General features: G+C 39.4%; 3 protein-coding genes across 4 annotated transcripts; 1 reads left to right on the top strand and 2 right to left on the bottom strand.

Moving 5' to 3' along the window:
* Nucleotides 1-2,461: 2,461 nt before the first annotated feature.
* Nucleotides 2,462-9,271, bottom strand: LOC113360290. The gene is made up of 3 exons (XM_026603814.1): nt 9,249-9,271; nt 9,096-9,164; nt 2,462-3,167 (listed from the first exon to the last, which is right to left on the bottom strand). The coding sequence occupies exons 1-3, from the start codon at nt 9,269-9,271 to the stop codon at nt 2,462-2,464; spliced, it is 798 nt and encodes a 265-aa protein (XP_026459599.1).
* Nucleotides 9,272-10,244: 973 nt separating this feature from the next.
* On the top strand, nt 10,245-18,515 carry LOC113357933. Of its 2 annotated transcripts, XM_026601429.1 has the most exons (20): nt 10,245-10,387; nt 10,690-11,015; nt 11,126-11,246; nt 11,337-11,419; nt 11,512-11,735; nt 11,863-11,995; nt 12,263-12,345; nt 12,541-12,753; nt 12,960-13,319; nt 13,730-13,901; nt 14,101-14,292; nt 14,636-14,845; nt 14,978-15,070; nt 15,323-15,531; nt 15,672-16,235; nt 16,370-16,450; nt 16,563-16,648; nt 16,782-17,498; nt 17,850-18,003; nt 18,114-18,515. In XM_026601429.1, the coding sequence occupies exons 1-20, from the start codon at nt 10,279-10,281 to the stop codon at nt 18,178-18,180; spliced, it is 4,197 nt and encodes a 1,398-aa protein (XP_026457214.1). In that variant the 5' UTR covers nt 10,245-10,278; the 3' UTR covers nt 18,181-18,515. The 2 variants fall into 2 exon arrangements, with proteins under 2 accessions (XP_026457214.1, XP_026457215.1); XM_026601430.1 differs by lacking the exon at nt 10,245-10,387 and having other exon boundaries at nt 10,905-11,015; nt 11,123-11,246.
* An 853-nt stretch (nt 18,516-19,368) lies between these two features.
* Nucleotides 19,369-21,902, bottom strand: LOC113357932 (F-box/LRR-repeat protein At4g14103-like). Its single transcript, XM_026601428.1, has 4 exons — nt 21,662-21,902; nt 20,282-21,339; nt 19,939-20,106; nt 19,369-19,832 (listed from the first exon to the last, which is right to left on the bottom strand). Exons 2-4 carry the CDS (start codon nt 21,275-21,277, stop codon nt 19,548-19,550), a joined length of 1,449 nt encoding a protein of 482 aa, XP_026457213.1. The 5' UTR covers nt 21,278-21,339; nt 21,662-21,902; the 3' UTR covers nt 19,369-19,547.
* Between the last annotated feature and the right edge of the window lie 4,562 nt (nt 21,903-26,464).

The raw sequence follows: 26,464 nt of genomic DNA, 5'->3' as shown, positions 1-26,464 counted from the left end.
TATAGATTGATCTCTCGAATCTAAAGTACTCCCGTGCAGTACATTTGTTTAGGGTTTAGATTTGTTTCTCACCCACTCACCGAAATTACCAAAATCAGCAGAAACGATTTTCTCCCATAAACAATTGGCGACCACAATGGGAGATTGATCTTTCGGTTACAATATCAGCTTTCAAGAATCGATCTCATACTTCGATCCAGACATCAGGATGGCAGAAACAAGCAATCTATTCAGGGATCTACAACTCGACTGCCAGACAACCTGATTACCAGTCGTAAGCCGCAAGAGATGGCTGGGGACTTCAAAATAACTGAAAGCAAACGATTCGGTCACCAGGAAACTCCAAAAGCGACTGGGGACTTCCCGCAGTCACGACAACACTGCATACACAATCGGTTTTACACGGGAAGGATCTTGTTTTCATCAGAAGACCCGAGAAAACTGAGTAAGTCCTGACTAGATGAAATATACGATTTATTCTTTTAGGTTCTCGATAAGACCATCGTGTTATTTGATCTTTTGCAAACTACCGACACACACTTTCATGGAAGCAATATCCTATTTTCAAGTCACAACCAGAGCAATACTATTAAAACAATTCATTTCAAAATAACCCAATATCCTCATAAAATACCAACCATCTATCAAAATCAATCAAACGTTAAAATAGGCACTTTTTTTCCTTTCAAAAAAAAAGAAGAGAAAACCTAAGCGAAATTTTGGAAAAGACAGAGAAATATTCAAGGAAAGTTATCCAACATGGGTTTGCTCTTCTTGGATAAAGCCTCCCTTGCATCCCCGAGAGCCACTCTCTTCAAAGTCAACGTCTTGGACAATTCTTCGACTTCTGCCTCCTGCTGTGCGATTTCATCTGTAGAAAGACTCTCGACTACTACGGTTTTTAATTTCTGGATCTCAGCAAAGCCCTTGACGAACCATGAAGCCTTGAACTCATTTTCTATGCACATATCACGACGATACTTCCAACTGACGATGACGTCCTCAGAAACGGTATGGTCGGTCACTTCACACATATCCTCGATGGAAGACAGAGCTTCTTCCACACGTTTGACCATCGCAAATCGACTGGTGATCTTCCTGGTTGTGGCGGTATGTCCATACCTTTCCCAGATTTTGGTGTACAACACCTTGTACTTAGCCAGCACGCTGAAGCCACCGACCAGCACATGACCTGGATAAGGAACCAAGTACGGGGGATCGAAAGTGGCGCATGCAACCAGACCCAGAGACGGCAAGGGATTCTCTTCCACGCTTTCGTTGACAGTCGTCAGAGCATTGTCCGCTGTTCGAGCCGCATCATGCCTTTCGTCTGATCAACCTCCATCTCCGAAGCACCAATAGCAGTCGCTGCAGCTAAAGGAAAATCTTCACAAGCCTCTATCTCATAACCGTCTCCAGAATCAGATCCTTCCTGTAATCTTGAGTTAGACGTTTTCGAAAAAGAAGAAAGAAAGGAAAAAAAAACACGTGTAAGACTCACCGATTCGCTTCCCGAAGAAGATCCAGTGCTGCTGCCAGAAGAGCTACCTTCGTCTTCTGAACTCTTCTCTTTCTCAGACTCTTCCCTAGAGGGCTCAACACTGCCGTCCTTTATCGGAAGAGGTGTTATTTCCTGACGACGAGCAAGCGCAGTTTAGGCGTTCACACTACCAAAACCCTAGTAGGAACAAGATGCAAAAGTTCAGAAATAAAATGAAGATTTACACGTTTTAGTTGAGCCAGGGGAGACACCTACCTGAATATTGGAAGAATTGAAAGACACGGGGGTCGCCGAGTCTGTCGAAACCGACTGAAATCCACCAGCGCGATTCTTCGACCTTCGTTCCTTTACCTGGGGACTGTCCATGTTGCCAGGAGACTTTCGCTTAGTTGCAGAAGGATCCCTCAACATTGGATTCTTTGTCAAAACCTTAGGGGAGGGTCTACAACGGGCGTTCTCCACCATGCGATTCACAAAGCCGCGGATAGTAAGAAACTCATCTTGCCAGAACTCATTATACTTTAAGGTCGTCGAAGAAACTCTTTCCAAGGGTAAGAAGGGTAGACGCGTACCCGGTACAAGAACGTTGGCATTGAAGATGACCGGCAACGGATTCTCTGAAGCAACTGGCTGACGAGCAAAGGGGGTCACTTGGTCGAAACCCATGTGACGGGCAACACGATCAATATTATAAGAAGCCACTTGGAAAGACCCCCTAAAGAAAGACGACATACAACCAGACGTGCAACTCTGCATAAACAAGTTTTCACCAACACTCAGGTTACCTTCGGAAAGCAAAGTCATATTTGGAGCAGAAGCAAAGGTGTTAACCTGAAATACAGACGCATGCACTGGGGCCCATGGGCGAAAATTGACTTCGTACGACTTGTCAAGGAACCTAATCAAGTTCGATCCGACTCTAGGACGCCTGTTCACCCATCGGAGAATTCTGATGCCACCCTAATTCGCGGGAAGTGAAGGCAACGGCTTCGAAGCATATTTCTCAAAATGCTCCCACAACCACGCTTGAAGGAAGGTAACATGGACATACAAGTCCACTTTCATATAACCGTTTGAAACACGCATGTCCGCAACCAGGTGATCCAGATGTGTATACAGAGAACCAAGGAACAAGCTACCAATGGGGAGAACTACACCTTTGTCTAACTTTATGGCAATCATCAAAAGCTCTTGTCTTATCTTTTTCTTGCTCGAACCGTCATCGAAAACATCCCTGGACAACCAGAGAACCAAGAATGCCGCAACATGAAGTGTACTATTCTTTTGGCTCGGATCCAGCTCATCCGGGAACCATTGGGACACCCACCAACTGTAGAAGCACTTTTCGTTCTCCCTCCGAACGAAATCCTTCGACTTCGCAACAAGAGTGGCCCGCATCTTTTCTTCATCTTCTGTCAGTTGGATATTTAGGTTTCTTGTTACGGTAAGATTCAACAGAAGAGCCACACTTTTTAAGGAGAAAGTCATTTCACCCCACCTACATACGACTGTATGAGTGTCCGCACACCATCTGGAGATAAAGGCAACTAAACCAGGAATATCCTTCCTAATTTGAAGATTTGCAGATGCCGTAACAGCATCAATGATCTGCGCTCGGGTCAAGTTAGCACTTACGTGTTCCTGGCTCACCATAAACTCAATCCACCTGTCGAAGGAGCACAACGGGCTTTGACACATTCTAAAGTTAATATGGGAAGCAGAATACTCTCCTCTATGAAGACAAAACCGTATTATACTCTATGGTCGGACTGAACGGGTCCTACTTTCATCTTTTGAACCGGTCAAGAGGATCGGCACGAAATTGGGATGATTTTTTCGGACTGCGGCAAGGGGCTTTGTGAAGAAGTCATCATCCATGTTTGGATTAGAACTACTAACGTCTTTTTGTAAAGCAAGACTTTGCCCAGGTGACATCTTGCCGGAGTTTCTTGTGTTGTTTTGCTAACAAGGTATCTACATCAAAAAGGCAGGACAAGAAGAAATTATCACCCACACACGGCTACAACAAAATAAGGGAAAACCCTAAGCAACTAGGTTTTCACAAACACACTGCCGCAGTATTCATGACGAAAATCTACAGGTTCACGAGAATCACATTTATGACTAAGTTCTACAAAGATATGGAAGAACAGTATTTACTACGGATTCATGCGAAGCATATATACAGCTAGAATTTTGCATGACAAAAAAAAAACAAGGAAGAATTAATTTGAGAAAAAGCGCCAGAAGACATACCTGGAATGTTAACTCGCCCTACCACTTTGTTGCTAACGCAAAGATATGGAGAAACAAAGGTACAAAATAAAAGGTGGATAACCTCTTTTATAGGCGTGATGGTTGGGGACCTCGAATAAGGGAAGGATTCCCTTTTCAAAGACGTGCATGAAGAAAGGCAGCCGGGCTCGCAATAGCAAGCTTGGCCGCTTCCCAAAAACGCACGCATCTTCCTTGCTAGCACCGGCCCTACCAAGTGCTCAATGCCGGCTTGCCAAAATCCGCATCGGCCAGCCAATCCGCGCCAGCCTTGCCAGTCTGCGCTAGCCATGCCTTCCTTGCAAACGCCATGCTCTTCCAAACGGCCCATGCCCATTCTAAGCCCATTTGTACTGACAAGCCCCATTCGTGACAAGTCTATGCTAGCATCTCCGCCTCGCGTTCCAAAGCCTGGCCCCAAAGACACCTAGTCATATTGAGATTTGTGCAAAGCTACCAGATGCGAGGATTGTGGATTCTTACTTACATCTCGAAAAAGGTCAGACAAATCTCCTCAGCCCTCTTTTACGACTTACTATCCCAGTTCTATCCTCGTCTGTCACCATCTTATTCTTACCTCGCAACAAGGCCCCTGTTCCAAGCTAAGCAGGGGACTTAATGTTGATGGTGGTTTTTGAACAAGGGGTAAAACCGAAAAACCTCACGTATAGCATGACGTCACCGGTGACACTAGCACATTTATTAGATCATTTAACGCGCTTATGTGAAAATTACCAGGGTACCCTTTTCCAAATACTAAATTAGGCTAAGATGGTGCAAATACTAAATTACGCGCTTATGCGCGAAACCCTAAGTTCACACATACCGCACAATCATTACGCAAAAAGCATGGCAAACATGACAAATGCACGCACCGTGCAATCATCGCGCGGAACATAGCAATTGCACGTACCGTGCAACCACTACGCAAAAGCATGGCAATCATGCCACTCACACAATGTCACACAACATGCCAAATGCACGTACCGTGCAAACATCGCGCAAAACATAGCAATTGCACGTACCGTGCAATCATTGCGCAAAAGCATGGAAAACATGCCAAATGCACACACCGTGCACTCATCACACAAAACATAGCAATTGCATGTACCATGCAATCATTGTGCAAAATATGGCAACCATGCCAAAACTACAAATAACGCGCAACTGTTAGGCTAAATATGGCAACCACTCCAAACCGCAAAGCAACGCGCAATCATCACGTTAACCATGCCAAAAATTCAAAAACGCACCACCATTGCACAAAATGGCAACCATGCCAAAAGCGCGCACCATTGGCACATGCCATGCAACCCTTGCAACCTGGCATGCCAAGCCGTGCAACCTAGGGCCAAAGCCGCCACACGCGCCATTGGCACATGCCATGCAACCCTTGCAACTTGGCATGCCAAGCCGTTCAACCTAGGGCCAAAGCCGCCACACACGCCATTGGCACATGCCGTGCAACCCTTGCAACCTGGCATGCAAACCGTGCAACCTAGGGCCAAGGCATACCACACATGCCATGCAACACTTGCAATTTGGCACTTCCACTTGCACCCGACGTGCAACCCAGGGCCGAGGCATGCCACACATACCATTGGCACATGCCGTGCAACCCTTGCACTTTGGCATGCCGCGCCTACATCAAAGGACACGATTCCTCTTATGCAAAATCTTAACCGTCGAAGGTCGCCACTGAGCCGACAAGTCTCTCAAGCTCAACTTATCGAACACCAGCGACATGCTACATGTTTTCCTCGAAAAACACTCGAGACATCAAAACGTATGTCACAAACTGGGGGATGCTCATTAGGGTTTTGGTTTGGCGGTCTATAGCGTGCGGCATACACAAATGCCCGTTTCAAGAAAGTGTAATAAGAATAAAACGGTTAGTAAATGCAGGAAGTAATGGTTAAACACTCTTTCATTATGGAACATCAATTCCATCAAATTCCATCAATACCAGGCGTTACCACCTCTTCCCATTTAACTGATCTGTTTCTTTTCTTACGGGGCCAGAGTACATTTCACTTGGACTTGTATAAATAGGTTTTACCTATTTCCACCAAGACACAAGTTTTTGGTCAGGGAAAAATACAACACTCAAAAAGGCAACTCTTGCTAGCTTTCTCAAAGCTTTCATCTTCTGATACAAGTCACGTACTACTCTTCCTGAACTGCTCTGGTCTCAACACTCTCTTCGCTTCCCTCCCTAAACCAGCCCTTCTCCTCCTCTTTGTGACCGAAGCAAATCCGGAACGACCATTTCTTGGTTTAGGCCAGATTTGTATAGATTGATCTCTCGAATCTAAAGTACTCCCGTGCAGTACATTTGTTTAGGGTTTAGATTTGTTTCTCACCCACTCACCGAAATTACCAAAATCAACAGAAACGATTTTCACCCATAAACACAAGTAAACATACTTCGTTGTTGTATTGTCTCGATCTCGTATCCGTAGATGATCACACGAAGTGTGAACCGATTTGTTGTATTGTCTCGACTCAGTCCATAGACAATCACTCTCGGAGAAAGGACTTATAGGTGGACAAGTTTTAGTTTGAGGTATATTTGGTACCCTCGTCTTTTCAGTTACCAGGATCGGTTACATCATTTACCAGGACCGGTTACCATATTCTTATGGTATTGCTTGTGATCGATCTCACCAGTTACCAAGATCGGCTACACCAATTACCAGGACCGGTTACGCCAATTACAAGGATCGATTACACAATACTCTGTGATCGGTCACACCAATTACTAGGATCGGTCACACGAATTACAAATATCGATCATACCATGTAATGGTGATTACTTAGGATCGATTACACTAATTAGTAAAAACTAGTCATACCAAACCATAAGTCAGGCAGTACTCGTAATTAGTTGTACCAAGATACATAACAAAATTACGATTGGTTTTACCATCTCACACACATTGGTAATCCAAAGATTTGCAATGAATAGCCGTACCAATAAGCCTAACGATTTCCCTTTCGATTCATAAAAAAAGTTCATGAATGTACTTCCTTTAAACAAATATAAAACATTGTTTCCTAGGATGAAATCTTCACCATAACCCAATCACATAATCATAACAGTATATACAAGATTATGTCGATGTCATATCTACGAAGTTCAAAAGATAAGCGTTATACTTCGTAGTATAATTACCTAATACTATGATCATACAAATATGACCATGTCACATCACTAAAGTATTATACAATATGTACAGTATATACACCTTCGCATTTTTGTTTTCAATATAACACGACTTGAAAGATATGTTAGGAATGAAACAGTTCAAGTCAATATTACTAACCTCAAGAGGAAGGATGATGTTGTCATTGTAGTCCGCTTCTTCTTGACATTCTTCAGGTCTTTGGAGTAATACTTGTATGTATCAACATTCATAGACTTTCTAGTCTAACCTAAATGAAGTTGACTTTATTTTATAATCAAGCGACTTTAGATGAGTTTTGACACACTAAAATATGACAACCAAACTTGACATACCAACGCTTGGTGAGTTCAACCGAGCTATACTCTAATAGGCCCTATTATAAAGATATAATTGACGACTAGCACATATCCGCAAGATACACCGGTCAAAGACAAGCGAGCTAAGGTCTCGCAGAAACATTAGTAGGCATGCAAGCCTCCCTTTTTTCTCAAGCATATTCTAGCTGACTGCAGAAAAACTCAATCGCATAAGTCAAGCCTCAACGCCTTATGCTAATCCGAGATGAACTAGATCGTATGAAGAGTCTTGTACATGCGTAAGACTTAGCCACAAGCCTATTTCTCAGCGTCTCAAACACACTAACAACTAGTAAATTGTGTCTGACCTACACGTGTCTATCCAAAACTGTGGATAAACTCCCTTGAGCTACTCATGTTAAAAAAAGGTACCACAACAATTCGGCCTCCACATGATATATGTGACGGACGACAAAGAGATAGAGCATAATCTCATCTCCTTTCATACTATACACATGACTTATGAGGTATTCCATGCATTTTCTCGTGACTCATCCTAGTCATTATCACAAATCAAAGAATATCTCTATATATTGGCCAACACTGGCTATAGAAAATATTTCTCTCTCTCAACAGATCATCATAAAGGATGATTGTGCGACACACAAATGAGGGCGATACCGATTAGGTTTTTGCTCTGGCGGTCTATGGAACGTGTGAGAAATGCACGACCTATTTCTTACCGTAAAAGAGAGTAAATGTTGTGGAATAAAGAGATAAACTTAGCTTAATTTATCTTTATATATTCTTGAAGAAACGGGAAAAGTGCTCTGCACGACAAGTAATCCCTATCTTCACCTACCTGAGATTAGAATTCAGCTATAGTGGGTCATCTATTTCTCCAAGCTAACACACAACTTTCTCATCAACTCTAAGAGAAATAACTTGTTCTCTAATCTCTATTTTCATCTTTGCTTCCCTCCTTAAGACTATCCTAACCTCTCATTGACTGAAGCATCCTTTAAATGGACACTGTGCGTCATTTAGGCGAATATTTTTCGCACTCAACCTCCTTCAACTCACTTTCGAAACCCTAGAATCTCACTTTTAGCCTCTCGCCTATTTTAGGTAACTACAATCTCAAAGAATAAAAAGTTGTATCTAGAAATGTTTACAAAGTGCTTTCTCTACAAATTTTAGACTTCTTGGGATAATTAGAGAAATCTCTCCTTATTTTTTTATGGAGATGATGATAATGAAACAATTAAACATATTTTCTTTCATTACCCTTTTGCTAAATAGGTTTGGGCTCTTTTCCCAACCCCAAGCCAATTTCATTTTCATGAATCAGTTAAATTCCTAGATGTTTGTAAAGATTGGTTGAGTACACCTTGTAACACAATTTCGCTAGAATTAATAATGATAAATATGTGGTTTAGCTGAAAATAAAGATGCAATATAGTCTTTAAAGGAAAACAAAAAACACCACTTCAAGTATCTTTTGAGATCCAAAGATATGTACAATTTTGGAATAGAATTGAAGTAAAACCTAAAAAGAACAATAATATTAAGAGGAAAAATACTATAGAAGACTAGGAACTACTTTCCGGAAATCATCATAATTAAATGTTGATGAAACATGAATTTCAAAAGATGAACATCTGGGTTTATATTAATCTTAATAGATGATACAAGCGAATTTGAGCAGGTCCATCCTCAACAACAGAATCTGAAGATGCAGAGGAAATATGGCTATTGCAGGCAACACATCGGGCTAGAGAGAAAAACATCACCAATTTCAGCATAAAAGACCACAATAAGAATCTCTCTGATTACCTGAATTTCAAGCGAATTTGAGCAGGTCCATCCTCAACAACATAATATAAAGATGCAGAGGCAATATGGCTATTGCAGGCAACACATCGGGCTAGAGAGAAAAACATCACCAATTTCAGCATAGAAGACCACAATAAGAATCTCTCTGATTACCTGAATGGAATCTCCTCTACCATTTTAAGGTAAAGTCAAGCAATTTTGAAAGAAGCAAGCAGGATAGCTTAATCCCGTCCAAAATTTTCTAGGTTTTTCTTTGTTCCTAAGAAGGCTAATATGATAGCAGAAACTTTAGCTAATCATGCAAAACTTTTTATTTATATCGTTAAATGGGACACTATCCCCCTATTTGTATTCGTTTAAAACTTTTAGTAGTTAAATCAAATACTAGGAAAGGTATCATCTTCCCACATTAGATGACTCTACTACAATTGTACCACAGGCTGGGTAGCACTGACGCAGACACGACTCGACGCTGACGCGGACACGAACATACTCTCAAAAACTTTGGACGCATAATCATTATGAAATTAGTGATATTTCATACTAAAATGTATATATTATGAATGCGATTTCTCAACAATGATAATAAATTGTTGATAAATGGTAAATTTGTGTAAGAATAAACATATATACTAATGAAATAGTACATGCACAAAAATTCAGGCAGTTTTAGTAAACATTTGTATTAAAATAGCGTATGATATATGCATGCGATGTCATCGATGCGTGCGTCCAAGTGTCGGACCTGCCCAAGGCGGACATGCAACCATTTTAGGCGTGCTCGTGCTGCCCAGACCACAGGGTTCTAGCACCTAAGTTAGTTGTTTTCGAAGAGTCTCTAATTTACAAGAAAAGTTTTCAATGAGTCTCTAATTTACAAGAAAAGAAAAGAAAAGAAATAATTTAGTTATTGAAAAAAGATAATATGATAAAAAGATCAATCAAGGCAATTTAGACATTTTACATGGTATTTGAAGCCCCTCTAAGAAAAAGACACGAGCCCCAAAAACAGGTTCCAAGAACGAACGTAATCCTAAATAGGGCTTTAGCCTGGTGGTCATAAAAAGGCACGGGACTTGGTTATGGGGCCAATTGCCCGAGACTAAATCTTGTGCCTGTCCTAATAACTTTGCAAGGGTTTTACAAATTCTACAGAGAGAGCCAGAATTATAGAGAGGGAGAGATGGCGATGGAATGGAGTTTGAAGAGTGGGGAATACTTAGGAGATATCTCAGCTCTCTGTTTTGTTCCTCTTCCTCCTCACTTGTCTTCATTCCCTTTTCTTCTTGCTGGTTAGTATTCCTTTTTCTCTTCTTGTTGTTAATACTCTCACCTGGGAGCTTTAGGGTTTTGGGGTAGGGGCAGATGCCCCTCCAATGGCTTGTGTGATCCAAAATAATGGGATTTTGCTCCCATCACGACTAGTTTACTCCCACAACAAAGGGTTTTTCATTTGGCTCCTGCAGAGTTTACAATTACTAGTACGAGTATTTGTATTTCAAAGTATTAGATTTTTAGCCCTAAAACACTAAATTGTGACTTGATTGATTCTGTTTTGATGTAAAGATTGAGATTTTTGTATTGTTTGTAACAGGCACTGGTTCGGAGATACTACTATACAATGTACAAGAAGGGAAACTATTGGGTTCTTTTCATGTTTTTGAAGGAATTCGTGTTCATGGGATTGGTTGCTCTCCTGAATTTACTTCAATTCATGGTGTTGTTAATGAAGGGTTATCTTCATCCCTTATTTTTAAAATTGTCGTGTTTGGAGAAAGGAAGGTCAAATTGTTTCGGCTGCAATTAGGTTTAAATTTAGGATGTGATGAATTTCAGCTGAATGCATGTAAAATAGAGTTGGAACTGATTAATCTACTGCCCAAATTTGGTCACTGGGTATTGGATGTTTGTTTCTTAAAGGTACACTGTGTGTTGTATTTGTTTCATTTCTTTTCTTGATTTGGTGATTCTGATAATGTGATATGAATGTATTCTTAATCATAGTTTTCTTTATTGTGGGTGGTCAGTAGGAGGACAAAGTCACTTCTGAAAGTAATGGAAGTAGTTATCTTGCAGTAGGAATAAGCAACAATTCGGTTTGCCTATGGGATATGTTGAAATCTACTATAGTTCTGGAAGTCAGCTATCCAGGTTAGTTCAACTTTCTTAATGTTTTAGAATCAATTGTCTCTGTAAGTATAATCATTTTTATTTTGCTGGTGTTTCTTTTCAAAAATTCAGAAAGAACACTTCTATACTCAATGCGTTTATGGGGTGATAGTGTCAAAGCTCTTCGTGTGGCATCTGGTACTATCTATAATGAGGTGGTTGACATTCCTTACTCCACATATTTGCTTGTTTTTCTTTCTTAACTGCTTGGTGCTGATCAAGTAAGCTTTTAACCTTGCGTGTGCAGGTCATTGTTTGGAAATTGCTTCCTCAGGATCACACCTCATTATATTCGGATTCAATGAAAGAACCTGAAATGGTGAGCATCTCATCGTGCAGCAATACCAAATTTAATGATCAGCAATATGCAGCTACCTGTATGAGTAAACTTGCTGGACATGAAGGTTCGATCTTTCGTATAGCATGGTCTTCTGATGGGTTGAAATTGATGTCTGTATCTGATGATCGTAGGTGGATAAACTTCTTGAATCGTTATTTCTCAACAATGCTGTTTTCCAGCAGTAGTTATTAACGTTATTCAACTCTATTTTTATCATTGGATATTATGTAATGCTGTCTTAATTTACCAATGGCGCAGTGCTCGTTTATGGACAGTTGATCCTGATGGGATATATTCTGATGATCATATAGTTGTTTCTGGCTCCGATTCATCTAGTGTGATACTATTTGGCCACAATGCTAGGATTTGGGACTGTTTCTTTGCTGATTCTGTAAGTTATATCCGCCTACATCTGCATTTGTATGACTAATTGCCGGAGTACCTTAAGTTATTTGTTATGAGTCCAACAATCCCTGTTCTTTCATTAAGGTCTTTCCTTTGTCAAGGTACTGTATGTTTGGAGATGAGTTTCCTAATTTGAATCTGTAATGTTGGTCCTGTGTCTATATCTGTCTCTATTTCCTGTATTAGATTGACTTTTTTGTATTTCTTTAGTACTTCATGGTCAAATCTCTTTTTTCATTTGTGACTGTGACAGTTAATTGTCACTGTTGGAGAGGATTGTACCTGCCGTTTGTGGAGTTTGGACGGGAAGGAGCTCATGATGATCAAGGAACATGTGTAAGTTTCAAGTGAGAACTCAAAGTAAAAGTTCGTGGAATGGCGTGTCTTGTTTCTAAATAATATTATAAATCTTCGATAATAGAAGGTCCTAGGATCATTTTCTTAATTAACTAGAGCTATACTCTATGCTGGTTCGGATGTCTTGGGAAGTTGTCTACTCAAGACATTGTCTCACTTCTGTTGTTTTTCCAGAGGTAGAGGCATATGGCGATGTGCGTATGATCCAACCTCTTCACTTTTGATCACTGCTGGGTTTGATTCTGCAGTGAAAGTCCATCTGCTGAATGCTTCTTATCCCCATGGTTCGAACGTCAGGAATGGAGCATCAGAGGACTTCAACAGTAGGAAAGAGATTTTTACCATCTCTGCTCCAAGTTTTTCAGATCAATATGGCCTCACAGATAGGTAACGTAGACGATCCTTAAAGTTTTTTGTTTTTTCATCAACAAGAGCTCTAAAAATATTTTGCCATCTTCCTGAATTCCAAAGTATTTCATTGTTTTTATTTTAGGTCTACAGAGTGGATATTTTGATTGTTTTTGTTTTCTGACTCACATTCAAGTTTCTAAACTAGCTATTGGTTACTGTATGCATGGTGGGACTATTTCCAGCAAAAGTGAATACGTACGTTGTTTGCATTTCCCTCGAGAAGATACACTCTATGTTGCAACCAATCATGGGTATCTACACCATGTTCAACTTACCGACCCTGGGAATGTGAGATGGACTAACCTTCTCCGAGTTAGCGTAGAAGGCCCAATTGTATGTATGGATATACTGCCTGAAAAGGCAAACGATCTCTCTATGAAAATTCAAGATTGGATTGCTGTTGGAGATGGGAAGGGAAATGTGACAATTATTAGCGTTCATGCCGGTGTTGGTACTCCTAAAGTGGCCCTCCTTTTCACTTGGTCAGCGGGACTGGAGAGACAACTCTTAGGAACTTATTGGTGCCAATCACTGGGACACAGGTAAGATAATTGGATACATATCCATGACTTGAATATTTAAGTATTATCCTGATGGTGCACATAAAACTGCCATGCTGGCTTTTGTGAAATTTATCTGACACCAATAAATTTCCTCATCGGTGGTTTTTTCTATCCAATCTATGTGGGTTAAGTGGACAGCTATTGCTTACCGGACTTTCTTGTAAGTAAATGATGATGGACTGGACGGTTATAGTCAATCACGAAAATGACTTATCTTAAGAGATTTCGGTATGATCTGTCTAGGCTTCATCATGGTGGTCATATAAGTTGCAATCGTGCTGTTTTTAGACCATTCTTGGCGTACAATTGAGAGCTACTTTCATGTTTAGAATATTATCAGTTTAAATGCAGTAAATGATTCTCATTCTTTCTGATGTTTAATCGGGCAGATACGTATTCACTGCTGATCCGAGAGGGATATTAAAGTTATGGAGAATAGTTGATCCTTCATTATCTAACGACGGTGAGATCATTCAGAACAAAAAGGCATCTCTACTCGCAGAATTCAAGTCAAGTTTTGGTACACGAATATTGTGTTTGGATGCAAAGCCTGATGAAGAGGTTAGGTTCTCATCACTTATCATCATAATCGTTGTCTAATTCTCCCAGACTTAAATACACTGTCTTTGTCAAGATGAGCTATTCATGATCCTCCATTTAGTTCTGTCTAAACCACTTCGTTTTTGCAATTATGAATGTATACTTATCTGAATTGGCATTCATGCTACTTTAAACTGGTCAATTTGCTAATTTCATGTAGGTATTGGTATGTGGGGATCAACGTGGAAATCTTCTTGTGTTCCCTTTCTCAAAGAGTTTGCTACTTGATACTTCTATTGCTTCAGAAGTGAATATCTCTCCACTAAATCATTTCAAGGGGGCTCATGGTATATCTAGTGTTGCCAGCATGGTGATTGCTAAATCTAGTTTTAACCAAGTGCAAATACGCTCGGTAAGAATCAATTCATGACAGAGATGCCAAAGCATAGTAGAGTCTTATTTACAAAATCTCTTTACATGACTAACTCTTTGGGCATGTGAATTTATATTTTCTTTGGGGTCTACCTACCAACTACCGATGACACTCCACTTCCCTGAGCAGTATGGTATTTTGACATGACTTCTAAGGCTTTCCAAAGAAAGAAAAGAATTGTTTGACAAAAAAAGTATACACTGTAAACAAAGTTTTAGGCAGTTGTTAGATTATGAATGATATCCTGAGTGGAATTTTGAGATTTACTTAATAGTGAAAGGTTCTAATAACTAAGTTCTCTAATTGCTGTATTCTTTTACAGAATGGAGCAGATGGGTGCATCTGCCATTTTAAATATGACAGGGACTGGAAGACTTTAGAATTTACAGGGATGAAGCAAGTAAAAGAATTAAGTTTAATTCAATCTGTCTCTGCTGATCCCAACTCCGACGAGGACCTTTCTGGTGGTAATTACGCAATAGGTTTTGCCTCAGCAGATTTTATAGTATGGAACTTGGTAAACGAGACAAAGGTATTCTTTTGCTTGTCTTTATATTTTGATCAGTGATTCAGTATCCCTAATTCCTGCAAAATTTTAGTTGTATCATGTATGTTCCATTATTATTTCGTTGGTCCCAGTTACCGAAGGGTTTGTGATGTACAGGTGACTCAAATTCCGTGTGGTGGATGGCGCCGTCCTCATTCGTATTATCTTGGTGATGTACCAGAAATTCACAACTGCTTTGCCTATGTCAAAGTAAGTGTCTCCACTAGTGTTTCTGAACAAATGTAGAAATTCTTGAACGCGAAAGGGTAGCCTTAAATTATTTCCGGGGATGATTCTGTGAAACTTTAGGGCCAGCAATACTTCCATTGTCAAATGCTGTCGTCTAAGTTGGCATCTCCATGCAGTACTTTGTAATTTGCCTTCCAATTTTGTTTCCTGTTTGTCTTTCCCGATACTTTTTCCTATAATTGCCATATAATAATTTACATTGATGTTTTTCAGGATCAAACAATTCATATTCATAGACTTTGGTTACCTACCAGCAAGCTATTTCCTAGCATTCTGCATATGCAGTATCATGGGAGAGAGATACATTCCTTGTGTTTTGTCTCTCATGTATCAGAAACATACACAAATGGAAGCAGCAATCACTCAAATAGATTGAGCTGCATTGCTACAGGTTGTGAAGATGGAACAGTCAGACTGACAAGGTACGCATGCTGTTCTTCTATTAAGTAAATTACTCCAAGGTTCTCCCGCAGAAGCTTTCAAGGCCTCCAATAATCTTCATCAGTAGCTGGAAGCTACACTTTATGTATGATCTTGAGCTAATAGGAGAATCGTGATACAGGTACACTCCTGATTCTGAATGTCTGTTTCCATCGAAGTTGTTAGGAGAACATGTAGGGAGTTCGGCAGTGAGGTCTATTAGTTTTGTGTCAAAGATATACTCTGCAGCAGTAGATCAGACCCACATGACTCAGGAGTGCAGATCCAGTGTAGATGACAGGGATAATCAGTTGTTGCTCATATCAGTTGGTGCAAAGCGGGTCTTAACTTCTTGGCTTCTTCAGAATGGATCTGCAGACAAGGAAAAAACACTTGTCAATGACCTGCTAGTGAAAGCTGAAAATAGATCTAAACCTCAGTCAAAAACATTCTCTTCGATGTCGTTCCAGTGGCTGTCAACCGACATGCCATCAAGGTTTTCCAGTACACACAAAGGAGGTAAAGGCCCTCAGGGATCTGTTGAAGTTGGGGAAAATGCGTCTAATAATGGATCTGGTGCCCCATCTGGGTCTCTTTTTTCTGAAAATTGTGAGTTGGAGGTTAGATCTGACATCTTGGATAAAAATGAAAATGACTGGAGATACATGGCTGTTACTGCATTTCTTGTTAAAGGTGCAGATTGCAGGTGTGACTTGATAACTTTTTCTTTTTTGCTTCTTTTTGGTCGTTAAGGGTGTACTTGTTGAGGAAATTAACACTCGATTTTCAAAATGGTGATGTTATATGATATATCCTTATTCTTTTGGTTTCTGCATCCAGGTTGACAGTTTGTTTCATTGTGGTTGCTTGTTCTGATACCGCACTTACTTTAAGGGCTCTTCTTTTGCCTTATCGCCTCTGGTATGTACTTGGCTGTCATCACTATTTTCTTTTCAAACTTGTTCACAAATATGAATTGCTGATATATTACCCTTTCTAACCACATTCCTGGTTATCATTTTTCTTCTGGTAGGTTTGATGTTGCAGTGTTGGTTCCGCAAACATCACCTGTCCTGGCTTTGCAGCATGTTGTAGTTCCTATCCATACCTCTTCTAAACGTGAGTTCTGCATTTGTTGCGTGCTTTTGAAGAGTCAAATATTAGAAGTTTGTATAACCTGTTTCCTTTAAGATAAAAGCATAAATCATAATTTAGCATCTCTTCTTATCTTCTTTACAATTTTGATTTCCAGATACACTCCCAATGAGAAATGCATATATCGTAGTCAGTGGATCGACCGATGGAAATGTTACCTTCTGGGATCTGACTGGAAGTGTAGAAGGTTTTATGCAGCGTGTCTCAAAACTTCAACCTGAAAAGTTTATCGACTCTCAAAAACGACCCCGAACAGGAAGAGGAAGTCAAGGGGGGCGATGGTGGAGGTCATTAGGAAATGAATCGTCTAAAACAATTCCGAAGTGTACAATGGACACAGTAAACGCCACCTCAGAGGCGACTAATGGCCATAGTACGGGCACCAATGAGGCAAGTGCAGCCTCATCAGAGCTTGGAAGTGATCCCGTAAACAGTGCACCAGTATCTCTTCAATCCGTGGATGCTACTACCCTCACTAGTATAGCACACACGGATAATTCACTCTCCAACATCTATGAAGTTCCACCCTTTCATGTTCTGAAGAAGGTCCATCAATCTGGTGTCAATTGTCTTCACCTTTCGCATATCAATGATTCCCAGAATTCTGAATGTGCATCTGCTTATTGTGTCTTGAGTGGGGGAGATGATCAAGCACTCCATTGTCTTACCTTTACACTGGCAATGCCACATACAGACTGTGCTTCAGAAAGTAACAAATACTCCGGCAGCACAAACAATGTTATGGACCGGGGATATAGAATTAAAATCCTGTCTCGTGACAGTATTGCTTCTTCTCATACCTCTGCCGTGAAAGGTATTGCTTGCTTGCTCTTTATTTTAGTTTACGCGAGACTAGCATCCTCACTCATCATGGAAAACAATAAATGATTTTTGGTTCGCACTTCTTTCAACAGCAAGGAATTTACTTCACGAGAAAAGGAAATTATATCAGGGTTTAATTAGAAACTTTTTCTGTTTCACCAGTATTGCCAATATGTTCTTATTGGATTCCATGTCATTGGGATATCATATCCGTGTTCTGTAGGCAATGTTATACTGAACTTCTATTAGATATCATAATTTATGTAAGCAAAAGTTTTTTTTTTAATAAGCTGTCGAGCAAAAGAATAATTCAGATTAACTTTTGCATACCTATTCTCTGTAGGTGTTTGGACAGATGGTACTTGGTCATTCACCACTGGTCTTGATCAGCGAGTCAGGTGCTGGCATTGCAATGGTCAGGGGAAACTTACTGAGCATGGACATGTGGTCCTTAGTGTCCCAGAACCAGAAACTCTTGATGCAGTAGCTTCTGGCAGGTGAGCTGAATCATCTACACTCTTATTTCTCTATAGATTGGTAACTTAATTTCAGATTATTGAATACTGTTTCTGAAATCCTTTGCTGTTTTTTCGCTGGTCAAACCTAGAAATGAATATCAGATTGCAGTAGCTGGAAGGGGGATGCAGATGGTTAAGTTCTCTGCATCTTGTTAAAATGGAGTGTCGAGGGTGACCTGTATTCTGATGGGTTTCAATGCTTCTAAGTTTTAAGTAAGAGTTTGAAGCAACACTATTATTCCTAACAGCAATGACTAGGCTTCATGTAACAGCAATGACTAGGCTTCATGTAAGGTAGGCATGCTTCCATGGCATACCGAAAACATATGTAGCAATTTTTTAACACAACTTAATTTGAGTGCTTTGTCGGGTTGAAGAAGCACACTATGGTTGAAGTTCTGTAACCTTGTGTCTATGCAGATGTTGTACAAACTTCCTGACTCTCAGCTTAACAATTATGCTAGGTCAGATCGAATTAGTGTTTCACCTGAGATTCTCTGGTAAGGAAGTATCATATACTATACATCTTCAATACTTACAGAGACGGATCAGATTTATTTTTTTATGTTTCTAATATTATATTGTTAATTCACACCTCCCCAGTAACTAAGGAAACCATCAAGTACTACAATCTACATTGATCACCAAGTCTCTGATAGATAAGCTGGACGCGAACAGAATTAGGGACCAAAGTGTTGAACCAAGTACAGAAAAGCTAAAGATCATATCTGTAATACCGATTGATGGTCCTCCGGCACAAACAAACCATTTGAGTTTTTCCTTGATCCATGGCAAAAGCTACAGCTAATGGGAGATGGGATTCATCTAGCCCCCCATTTGAGTATTTCCTTGATCCATGGCAAAAGCTACGGCTGATGGGAGATGGGATTCATCTAGCCCTCCAGAGTAGATGTTCGTTAAAACAATTTTCTATCCCTATAAAATTCAGATGCTGAAAATACTAACTGGCAATATCACACACTCAATTTCCAGTACCTTTTTCTAAAGTCGAACCATAACCTGACCGTCAGAGCAACCTAAATCACAGAAGTATTTGAAGGAAATTAGGAAGATGATTATATCTCTAAAGTGGCATGTAATGTGAATTACTTTTTTTTTTTGATCAATATAATGGGAATTACTTGCACTATAAGGAATATGCGTACAAGTTGTTTGGGCTATGCAGTCTCATACTGGTACCATTAATTGCTGCCAGAGGCCAACAAAGCAGAAACCTTCAACGGAGCAAATCTCATGGAACTCGGTAAAGAAGCTCTTGAAACTTTGTGGTGATGATTATGTTTCGGGACACACTAAACTATACTAAGAAATATGAAGCAGAAATTTTACCGAAGCAAAACATGAAGTTCTATCAATTTAAAGAAAAGCCAGTTTCAAGAGTTGAAATATAATTGTTCAGACAACATGCGCACACATTTATGTTTTTCTTCTCTTCGGCATGCCATAGATGGTAGATACTATATAAAGTTTTGATAAGAAAAGCTTTAAGATTTATTTGTTGCCTACGATTGAATCGAGATCGACACTCTTGAAGAAGCACTAGGATATGCAAGTAGCATCTCTTCGAATTCCATTAGTTGTGCAGCTCTTTTAGGTGACTTTGTTTTATAACAGAAAAGCGTTACTTTCTCCAAGACAATGGCTTTCTCCAACAAAACTTGTAAAAACTTGAGTTCATTGAGACATCCTTGGATACCCTGAATTTGAACAAACTTGAGGTAGTGCATGCAAGGAAATGATGATCCTACTATCCAATCGCCTCCTGTGCTGTTTGTCTTTGACTTTGTCTAAATATCACAAGAAAATGAAAACAAAATAACGCAAAGGTTATATGTTCATAGTGATAAAAAGTTGTATATCAAATCAACAGAAAAGAGTTCATTCATTCGTTACCGGTTGTATTGTTAAGAAAATAGATTCGATATTAGGGGATATCTTAACCAAGTATGCTATCGAATTCATGCAGTTTCTTGACACCCATGTTACAGCCTTCAAAAATCTCAGATTACAGAACTGAAAGTAGGGGTCACCTGCCAGCAAGTCTGGAGATTCCGAGACAACCTTGGCACATGGAAAAAAGCAAAAAATCAGTCAAAACTGAGATAAAGTTGTGAATACTCCATACCATATACTTTTCTATTTATAGAGTGAAAGATAGCAGTCCAATGCATATTAAGGAATAGATCATTCAAAGTAATTTTTATATGTCGAACAAAAGAATTATAAGGATCCATACCTCAAGGAACCCAGGTGAGGAGGACAACGTAAGATCTGTCACGTTACGGACTACTCTTAAAAATTTAACCATCCGAGCACCATACAACTTTTTTACATCTGTAGCAAGCTCTGAATAAATTTTTGGCATTTCCGGTGTGGGATCCTGATCAGTATTTTTCACTCTCATTCCAATATTAGCGGTGACCAGGGAAGAAAGGTTGTCTAGAGAATAATCTTGTGACATATAATCTTTGCAGATAAGGGATGTAAGATTTGGAGCACATAACTTGACAGTGACGGCATAATCATCAGTTGACCATTCGGTGCAATTGTCGGATTCAAAGTGTTTAAGACTAAGAGAAGAAAAATTGAACTTTATACTGCAATCTATTAACTGCAAAGACTCTAAAACTGGGCAGCTTGAGAAAAGCTTACTAGTTAAGCTTTCATCGCCAAGCAGTGAGACTCTCATAAGTGCCAGATATCTTAGTCGGGGGAAACTATACACTGTAATATTTGGCAGAACCAAGTCTGTCAAGTACCTACCACCACCAGAAAACTCTAACTTTGTCAATGACTTACAGGAGAATAAACTGCCAGGCAACTTAATCGTCTGATCTACAAAGATGTAAGTAATTAGCTCTTGAAGATTGTGCTTAACAGCAGCCATGATCCATGAGGCGAGACGACTTGATACGTCATACTGCAATGCTAAGCCATGTAGATAGACAGTAACGTTTCCCCATACCAGTTTGAAGGTTTGGATCTCTGAAATACTATCACGCAAAAGTAGCAATCTATCCACAAAATTTATAAATCTATTGAATGAGACAAAATCATCATCCTCATCCCAAATATTGAAGTCGTCTATTTTTATAGTAGGTAGAGAAAGCCAAAGATACCTCCATCTTCTTGATAGAGTACAGGTTTGTAAAACATCTGTAATATCAAGGAAAGAAAAGATGTGATGGATTAACCCATCAGGTAATTCACTGATTCTATCCGTTGTTTCCATGGTTTGGTGAACAAATTTCTGCTACTTGAGTTTGGTTTATAAACTCTTAAAACCCCATTTTCCTGTGAACATTAAAAAAGAAAAATTCAAAATCCCACACCAAAAGTACTACTTCTAACACCAAATTAAACATCCAAATTATCATAATTGCTGAAATTAGTTAAAACCCATCATGAACAAAACTCAAATTAACCATAGAAACATGATTAAACAAACAAACAAACAAAAAAACCCACAAAAAAAATATTAAAACCCTAATTTACAAGTGAGAATACTAGAGCCATTTTGTAAAGCTCTGGTTTATCACATTCATAATAAGACCCAAAGAAACAAAGAAGTGATTCAAGTGAAGAAATTATAAATGCTAGATTTCAAAATACTTACAGATTTTCACGAATCATGGTCTAAACGCTGAATTTATGAAGAACACCACTTGAGAGTCAGGAAATACGACGACGAAATACTAATTATCAACCATTTTTCTCTCCTCTTTCACACCCTGCAAAATGTCAAGGTAAAAACCCTACTTGCAGTTCATTTCATTTCTTAAGCGAAAATGCTAAAACTGTAGAGTTTCTTAAGATGGGATAATGGCCATCTAGATCTTCTCGACTTTTGGTTTGGTTTTAAAATGCGGAAATCCCATTAATCTTAAACGAGAAATTCGTGTTCTCACCACGTAGGACGGTACAGTCCGGGTTTCTTATAGACCCGGTACCTGTACCTGGAGTTGATCGGGTCTTTATTTTGAGGACCGGTATCTGTACATGTACTTGGAGTTGTACCTGTACCTATAAGACCAGTCCGGTACTGACCGGGACAGGTGTTTTTACCTTCAGTATTTGTTGCACAACATAATCAATGACACTGAAAGTAGAAATTGAGTAATACCAACATCAGACAACTCCCTAATTTTGTTTGAGGCATTAACACAAAAAGGTTGTGTGCAGAAACTCGTTTCACATACAATTGAATGTATAGATTACAAATTAAATAAGTAAAAATAGAGAACATCAAACACTCTGCAATAGAAATCACAAGGATTTTTCATTAACACAAGTTAAAGAGTATTCGAACCATGCAAAATCAAATAGGGTAAGTACCCAACTCAACATTCTAAACCAAGATCAATTCTTTCTCTGTGATTGATTCACTTCAACACCAACTCCACCATTATATCACCATTATCAGTCAACTCCCAGAAACATCAACCCTAATTCTTGAATCAACCTAATACCCATCACGGAATCAATTCATCTCTTCAATCAACCAGAACCCTTTCTTCAATTTCAGATTCTGATACAAACCCTAGTTCCCATTTCCACTCAATTTATTCTCCACTTAAACCCTAATATATCAATTTCTTCATTTATTCACTGCCAACTTCGAATTTAAAGCAAGATCCATCTTATGATTACTAACACGCATAAAAAAAGTAAAAACCTAACTCAATCTAACATTAAGAATTGTGCAGTTGTTTTTCTTTCAGTTGAGAGAAAAGGAGACGAGTTACAACTTACAAAAGATTGAAATAAATCTCACAAGAAGAAGAACAAATCTCAATCAGAGATGGTAAAGAAGAAGGAAGTGAATCCTTAACAAATCGAACCAGAGTGGTTGTTGCTCTTCCTTTCAGAGAAAACGAAGAAGAAGTAAACTGAAACGAATGGTCTCGACTCTCGATAGATGGGATTCCTATACCTAGGAGGGACGGATAAGATCTAAAAATAAAAAAGATATCAACGACTCTAATTAACCGGGACATTTAGTCCGGTACAGGACGGGACTCCCCCAGAACCAATACCTGTACCGACCTACTCCGGGTCTCAACTTTCAGAACCGGTACATGTACCGACAACTCCGGGTCCGGTTCGGTTCAAGTCCGGTTTTCTCGGTTTCGGACCGGTACAAGTAAAATGGACCGGGTCTTGTGCAGCTCTACTCACCGTGGCATATTGGATAGAAAAACCTCCCTAAATTTAGGACTATGCCACTTAATTGGGGCCTATGACTAAAAAACAAAAAAGGTCATTAGGAAGTAATCTCTAGAAACCACTTATCCTCCTACTTATATTAATGCCTAATATGCCCTTATTCATTAGTATGATTAATTAAGTTAGTATTAGTAAAATTAATTAGTGTTTGAGTTTGATTATGATGTGAGGATTAGAATATAAATTCATTTCCTCTTTTAAGGTTTGGAGGGAAAGAAGAAGTAGAGCGAAAAATGACACAACTACAGTTTGTGATCTTCTTTGCAAAAATGAAACTTTATAGTGACGATGAAGACTCTAGTAGTGATGAAGAAACGGGTGCATCAGATAATCATGATTTCGATCCTACCGAATTGGATAATTTGTTGAATGAAGAAGAGAATGCCAACCAAATAATGGTTGAGGATATTATTCAAGCACAAGAACAATTTCTGCGGGAAGAAGAAGGTCATAATGCTTCATATAGACAGCTATGAGTTGTAAAGATCTACAAACATGTATTTGCATGTCCCAATCGCCCAAAAAGGGATAATTTTTCAAAACTTTAACCCAGAATCAGTTTATTCGATAGCACCACATAAACCGATTCTGGGTAAAATCCCAAATTGGGTACAAAAATTGGTTGTTGTTAGTCACCACATAAACCGATTGTAGTAAAATTTTGGGCGCGATTAGGGCTGCACACGGGACGGTACAGTCCGGGTTTCTTATGAACCCGGTACATGTACCTGGAGTTGATCGGGTCTTCATTTTGAGGACCGTTACATGTACATGTACCTGGAGTTGTACCTGTACCTATAAGACCAGTCCGGTACTGACCGGGACCGGGTTTTTACCTTCAATATTTGTTGCACAACATAATCAATGACACTGAAAGTAGAAATTGAGTAATACCAACATCAGACAACACCCAAATTTTGCTTGAGGCATTAACACAAAAAGGTTGTGTGCAGAAACTCGTTTCACATACAATTGAATGTATAGATTACAAATTAAATAAGTAAAAATAGAGAACATCAAACACTCTGCAATAAAAATCACAAGGATTTTTCATTAACACAAGTTAAAGAGTATTCGAACCATGCAAAATCAAATAGGGTAAGTAGCCAACTCAACATTCTAAAACAAGATCAATTCTTTCTCTGTGATTGATTCACTTCAACACCAACTCCACCATTATATCACCATTATCAGTCAACTCCCAGAAACATCAACCCTAATTCTTGAATCAACCTAATACCCATCACGGAATCAATTCATCTCTTCAATCAACCAGAACCCTTTCTTCAATTTCAGATTCTGATACAAACCCTAGTTCCCATTTCCACTCAATTTATTCTCCACTTAAACCCTAATATATCAATTTCTTCATTTATTCACTGCCAACTTCGAATTTAAAGCAAGATCCATCTTATGATTACTAACACGCATAAAAAAAGTAAAAACCTAACTCAATCTAACATTAAGAATTGTGCAGTTGTTTTTCTTTCAGTTGAGAGAAAAGGAGACGAGTTACAACTTACAAAAGATTGAAATAAATCTCACAAGAAGAAGAACAAATCTCAATCAGAGATGGTAAAGAAGGAAGTGAATCCTTAACAAATCGAACCAGAGTGGTTGCTGCTCTTCCCTTCAGAGAAAACGAAGAAGAAGTAAACTGAAACGAGTGGTCTCGACTCTCGATAGATGGGATTCCTATACCTAGGAGGGACGGATAAGATCTAAAAATAACAAAGATATCAACGGCTCTAATTAACCGAGACATTTGGTCTGGTACAGGCCGGGACTCCCCCAGAACCAATACCTGTACCGGCCTACTCCGGGTCTCAACTTTCAGAACCGGTACATGTACCGGCAACTCCGGGTCCGGTTCGGTTCAAGTCCGGTTTTCTCGGTTCCGTACCGGTACAGGTAAAATGGACCGGGTCTTGTGCAGCTCTAGGCGCGATGGGTATATGACGAAAATCGGTTTTTGTTGGTGATGTGCATAATCCAATTTCTCACTTGAATAATCACGTACAACACACGAAGTTCACAATCGGATTATTTACGTGTATATGTAATCCGATTGTGGAGAAAAAAAGTTCCAGGACAAATGAGAACAAAAATCGGATTACATGATACGCGACATGAACCGATTGTGAACTTTGAAACTTTTTCGTTAAGTCCTTAATCAGACTTTATAGTTGCACATATAAACCGATTACTGACGATCGGTGGCCTCGACTATAACATATAAACCGATTTTGAATCCTCAACTTGTTGATATTTTTTGTAGATTGTTGTGGCGTTTGAAGAAGATCATCCCAAAGCCGTATCTCTACTGGGTCCTGATACCTATGCCCACTATTTCACCGATTTGGAATGGAAAGAAAAAAACGATGCAAAGAAATGGTTCATAGACAAAGGCATAGAGATCAAATGCGTGTTACTTTTAGGCCGTCGTTCAAGTCAAGATCGTCTGGAACTTGTTTGTGAGAGAGGTGGAAAGCAAGAAAGTCACTGGGCAAAGGACAGACTATACGTGAAGAAGACGACAAGGGAATACATTAATAAATCAAAGAAGTATGGTTGTCCGTTTAAGATTATACCCAAGGGACCCAATGGTAAGGTATACAAGCTCTCTAAAGTGATGAATGGTTGTCATAATCATGATGATCCGGAATCTCTTATTGGACATGCGGCGTTTGTGGGTTGAAACCACATCAATTGGAGATGGTAAGGTCGATGAAAGCGTGTAAACCAAGTTACATCCTTAGGAAGATGAAGGAGGATGATAAGAATAACTTGTCCACTTTGAGGTAAATTTACACGGCAAGAGAAGCCTTTAGTAAGAGGGAATGGGATGGTAGAGAGGTTATGGAACAATCTCAGTGGTTAGACGATCAACACGGATACACAATGAGGAAGCAGATATTGGAAGGCAAAGTGACTCGTATTTTCTTGGCGCATCCGGAGATGATCAAGTTGGCCCAATGCTTTTATAAAATTTTGTTTACTCCTAACTCATATGAGTCGTCTGGATCTGAGTTGTTCGGATCTGAATGAAATTACCTGACTCATCTGGATGTGGCTCTATGTTTGTTTTGTGTCAGATTTGACTCAACGGACTCAAAAATTTATGAGTCAGTGGTTTGGTCCCATCATCCAGGGATACTTTATTACCTGACTTAAACGGGTCCGACTCAGAGAT

Source organism: Papaver somniferum, chromosome 3 (assembly GCF_003573695.1).
Source record: "Papaver somniferum cultivar HN1 chromosome 3, ASM357369v1, whole genome shotgun sequence".
NCBI classification, from domain to species: domain Eukaryota; kingdom Viridiplantae; phylum Streptophyta; class Magnoliopsida; order Ranunculales; family Papaveraceae; genus Papaver; species Papaver somniferum.
Note: the sequence above shows the minus strand (reverse complement) of the source record. Positions and strands in the feature narration are given on the sequence as shown.

Bases quoted from the DNA above. Each gene is read 5' to 3' on its own strand.
- LOC113360290 (XM_026603814.1), bottom strand. From the start codon at position 9,271: ATGGTAGAGGAGATTCCATTCAG. The intron at 9,165-9,248 runs GTAATCAGAGAG...TGCCTGCAATAG, and splicing joins GTAGAGGAGATTCCATTCAG to CCATATTGCCTCTGCATCTT. The intron at 3,168-9,095 runs GTAATCAGAGAG...CTCCTTCGACAG, and splicing joins CAAATTCGCTTGAAATTCAG to GTGGATTGAGTTTATGGTGA.
- LOC113357933 (XM_026601429.1), top strand. From the start codon at position 10,279: ATGGCGATGGAATGGAGTTTGAAGAGTGGGGAATACTTAGGAGATATC. The intron at 15,071-15,322 runs GTAAGTGTCTCC...GATGTTTTTCAG, and splicing joins ACTGCTTTGCCTATGTCAAA to GATCAAACAATTCATATTCA. The intron at 16,236-16,369 runs GTGTGACTTGAT...TTCTGCATCCAG, and splicing joins GTTAAAGGTGCAGATTGCAG to GTTGACAGTTTGTTTCATTG.
- LOC113357932 (XM_026601428.1), bottom strand. From the start codon at position 21,277: ATGGAAACAACGGATAGAATCAGTGAATTACCTGATGGGTTAATCCAT. The intron at 20,107-20,281 runs GTATGGATCCTT...CCATGTGCCAAG, and splicing joins CCTCACCTGGGTTCCTTGAG to GTTGTCTCGGAATCTCCAGA. The intron at 19,833-19,938 runs GTAACGAATGAA...TGTGATATTTAG, and splicing joins TTTTCTTAACAATACAACCG to ACAAAGTCAAAGACAAACAG.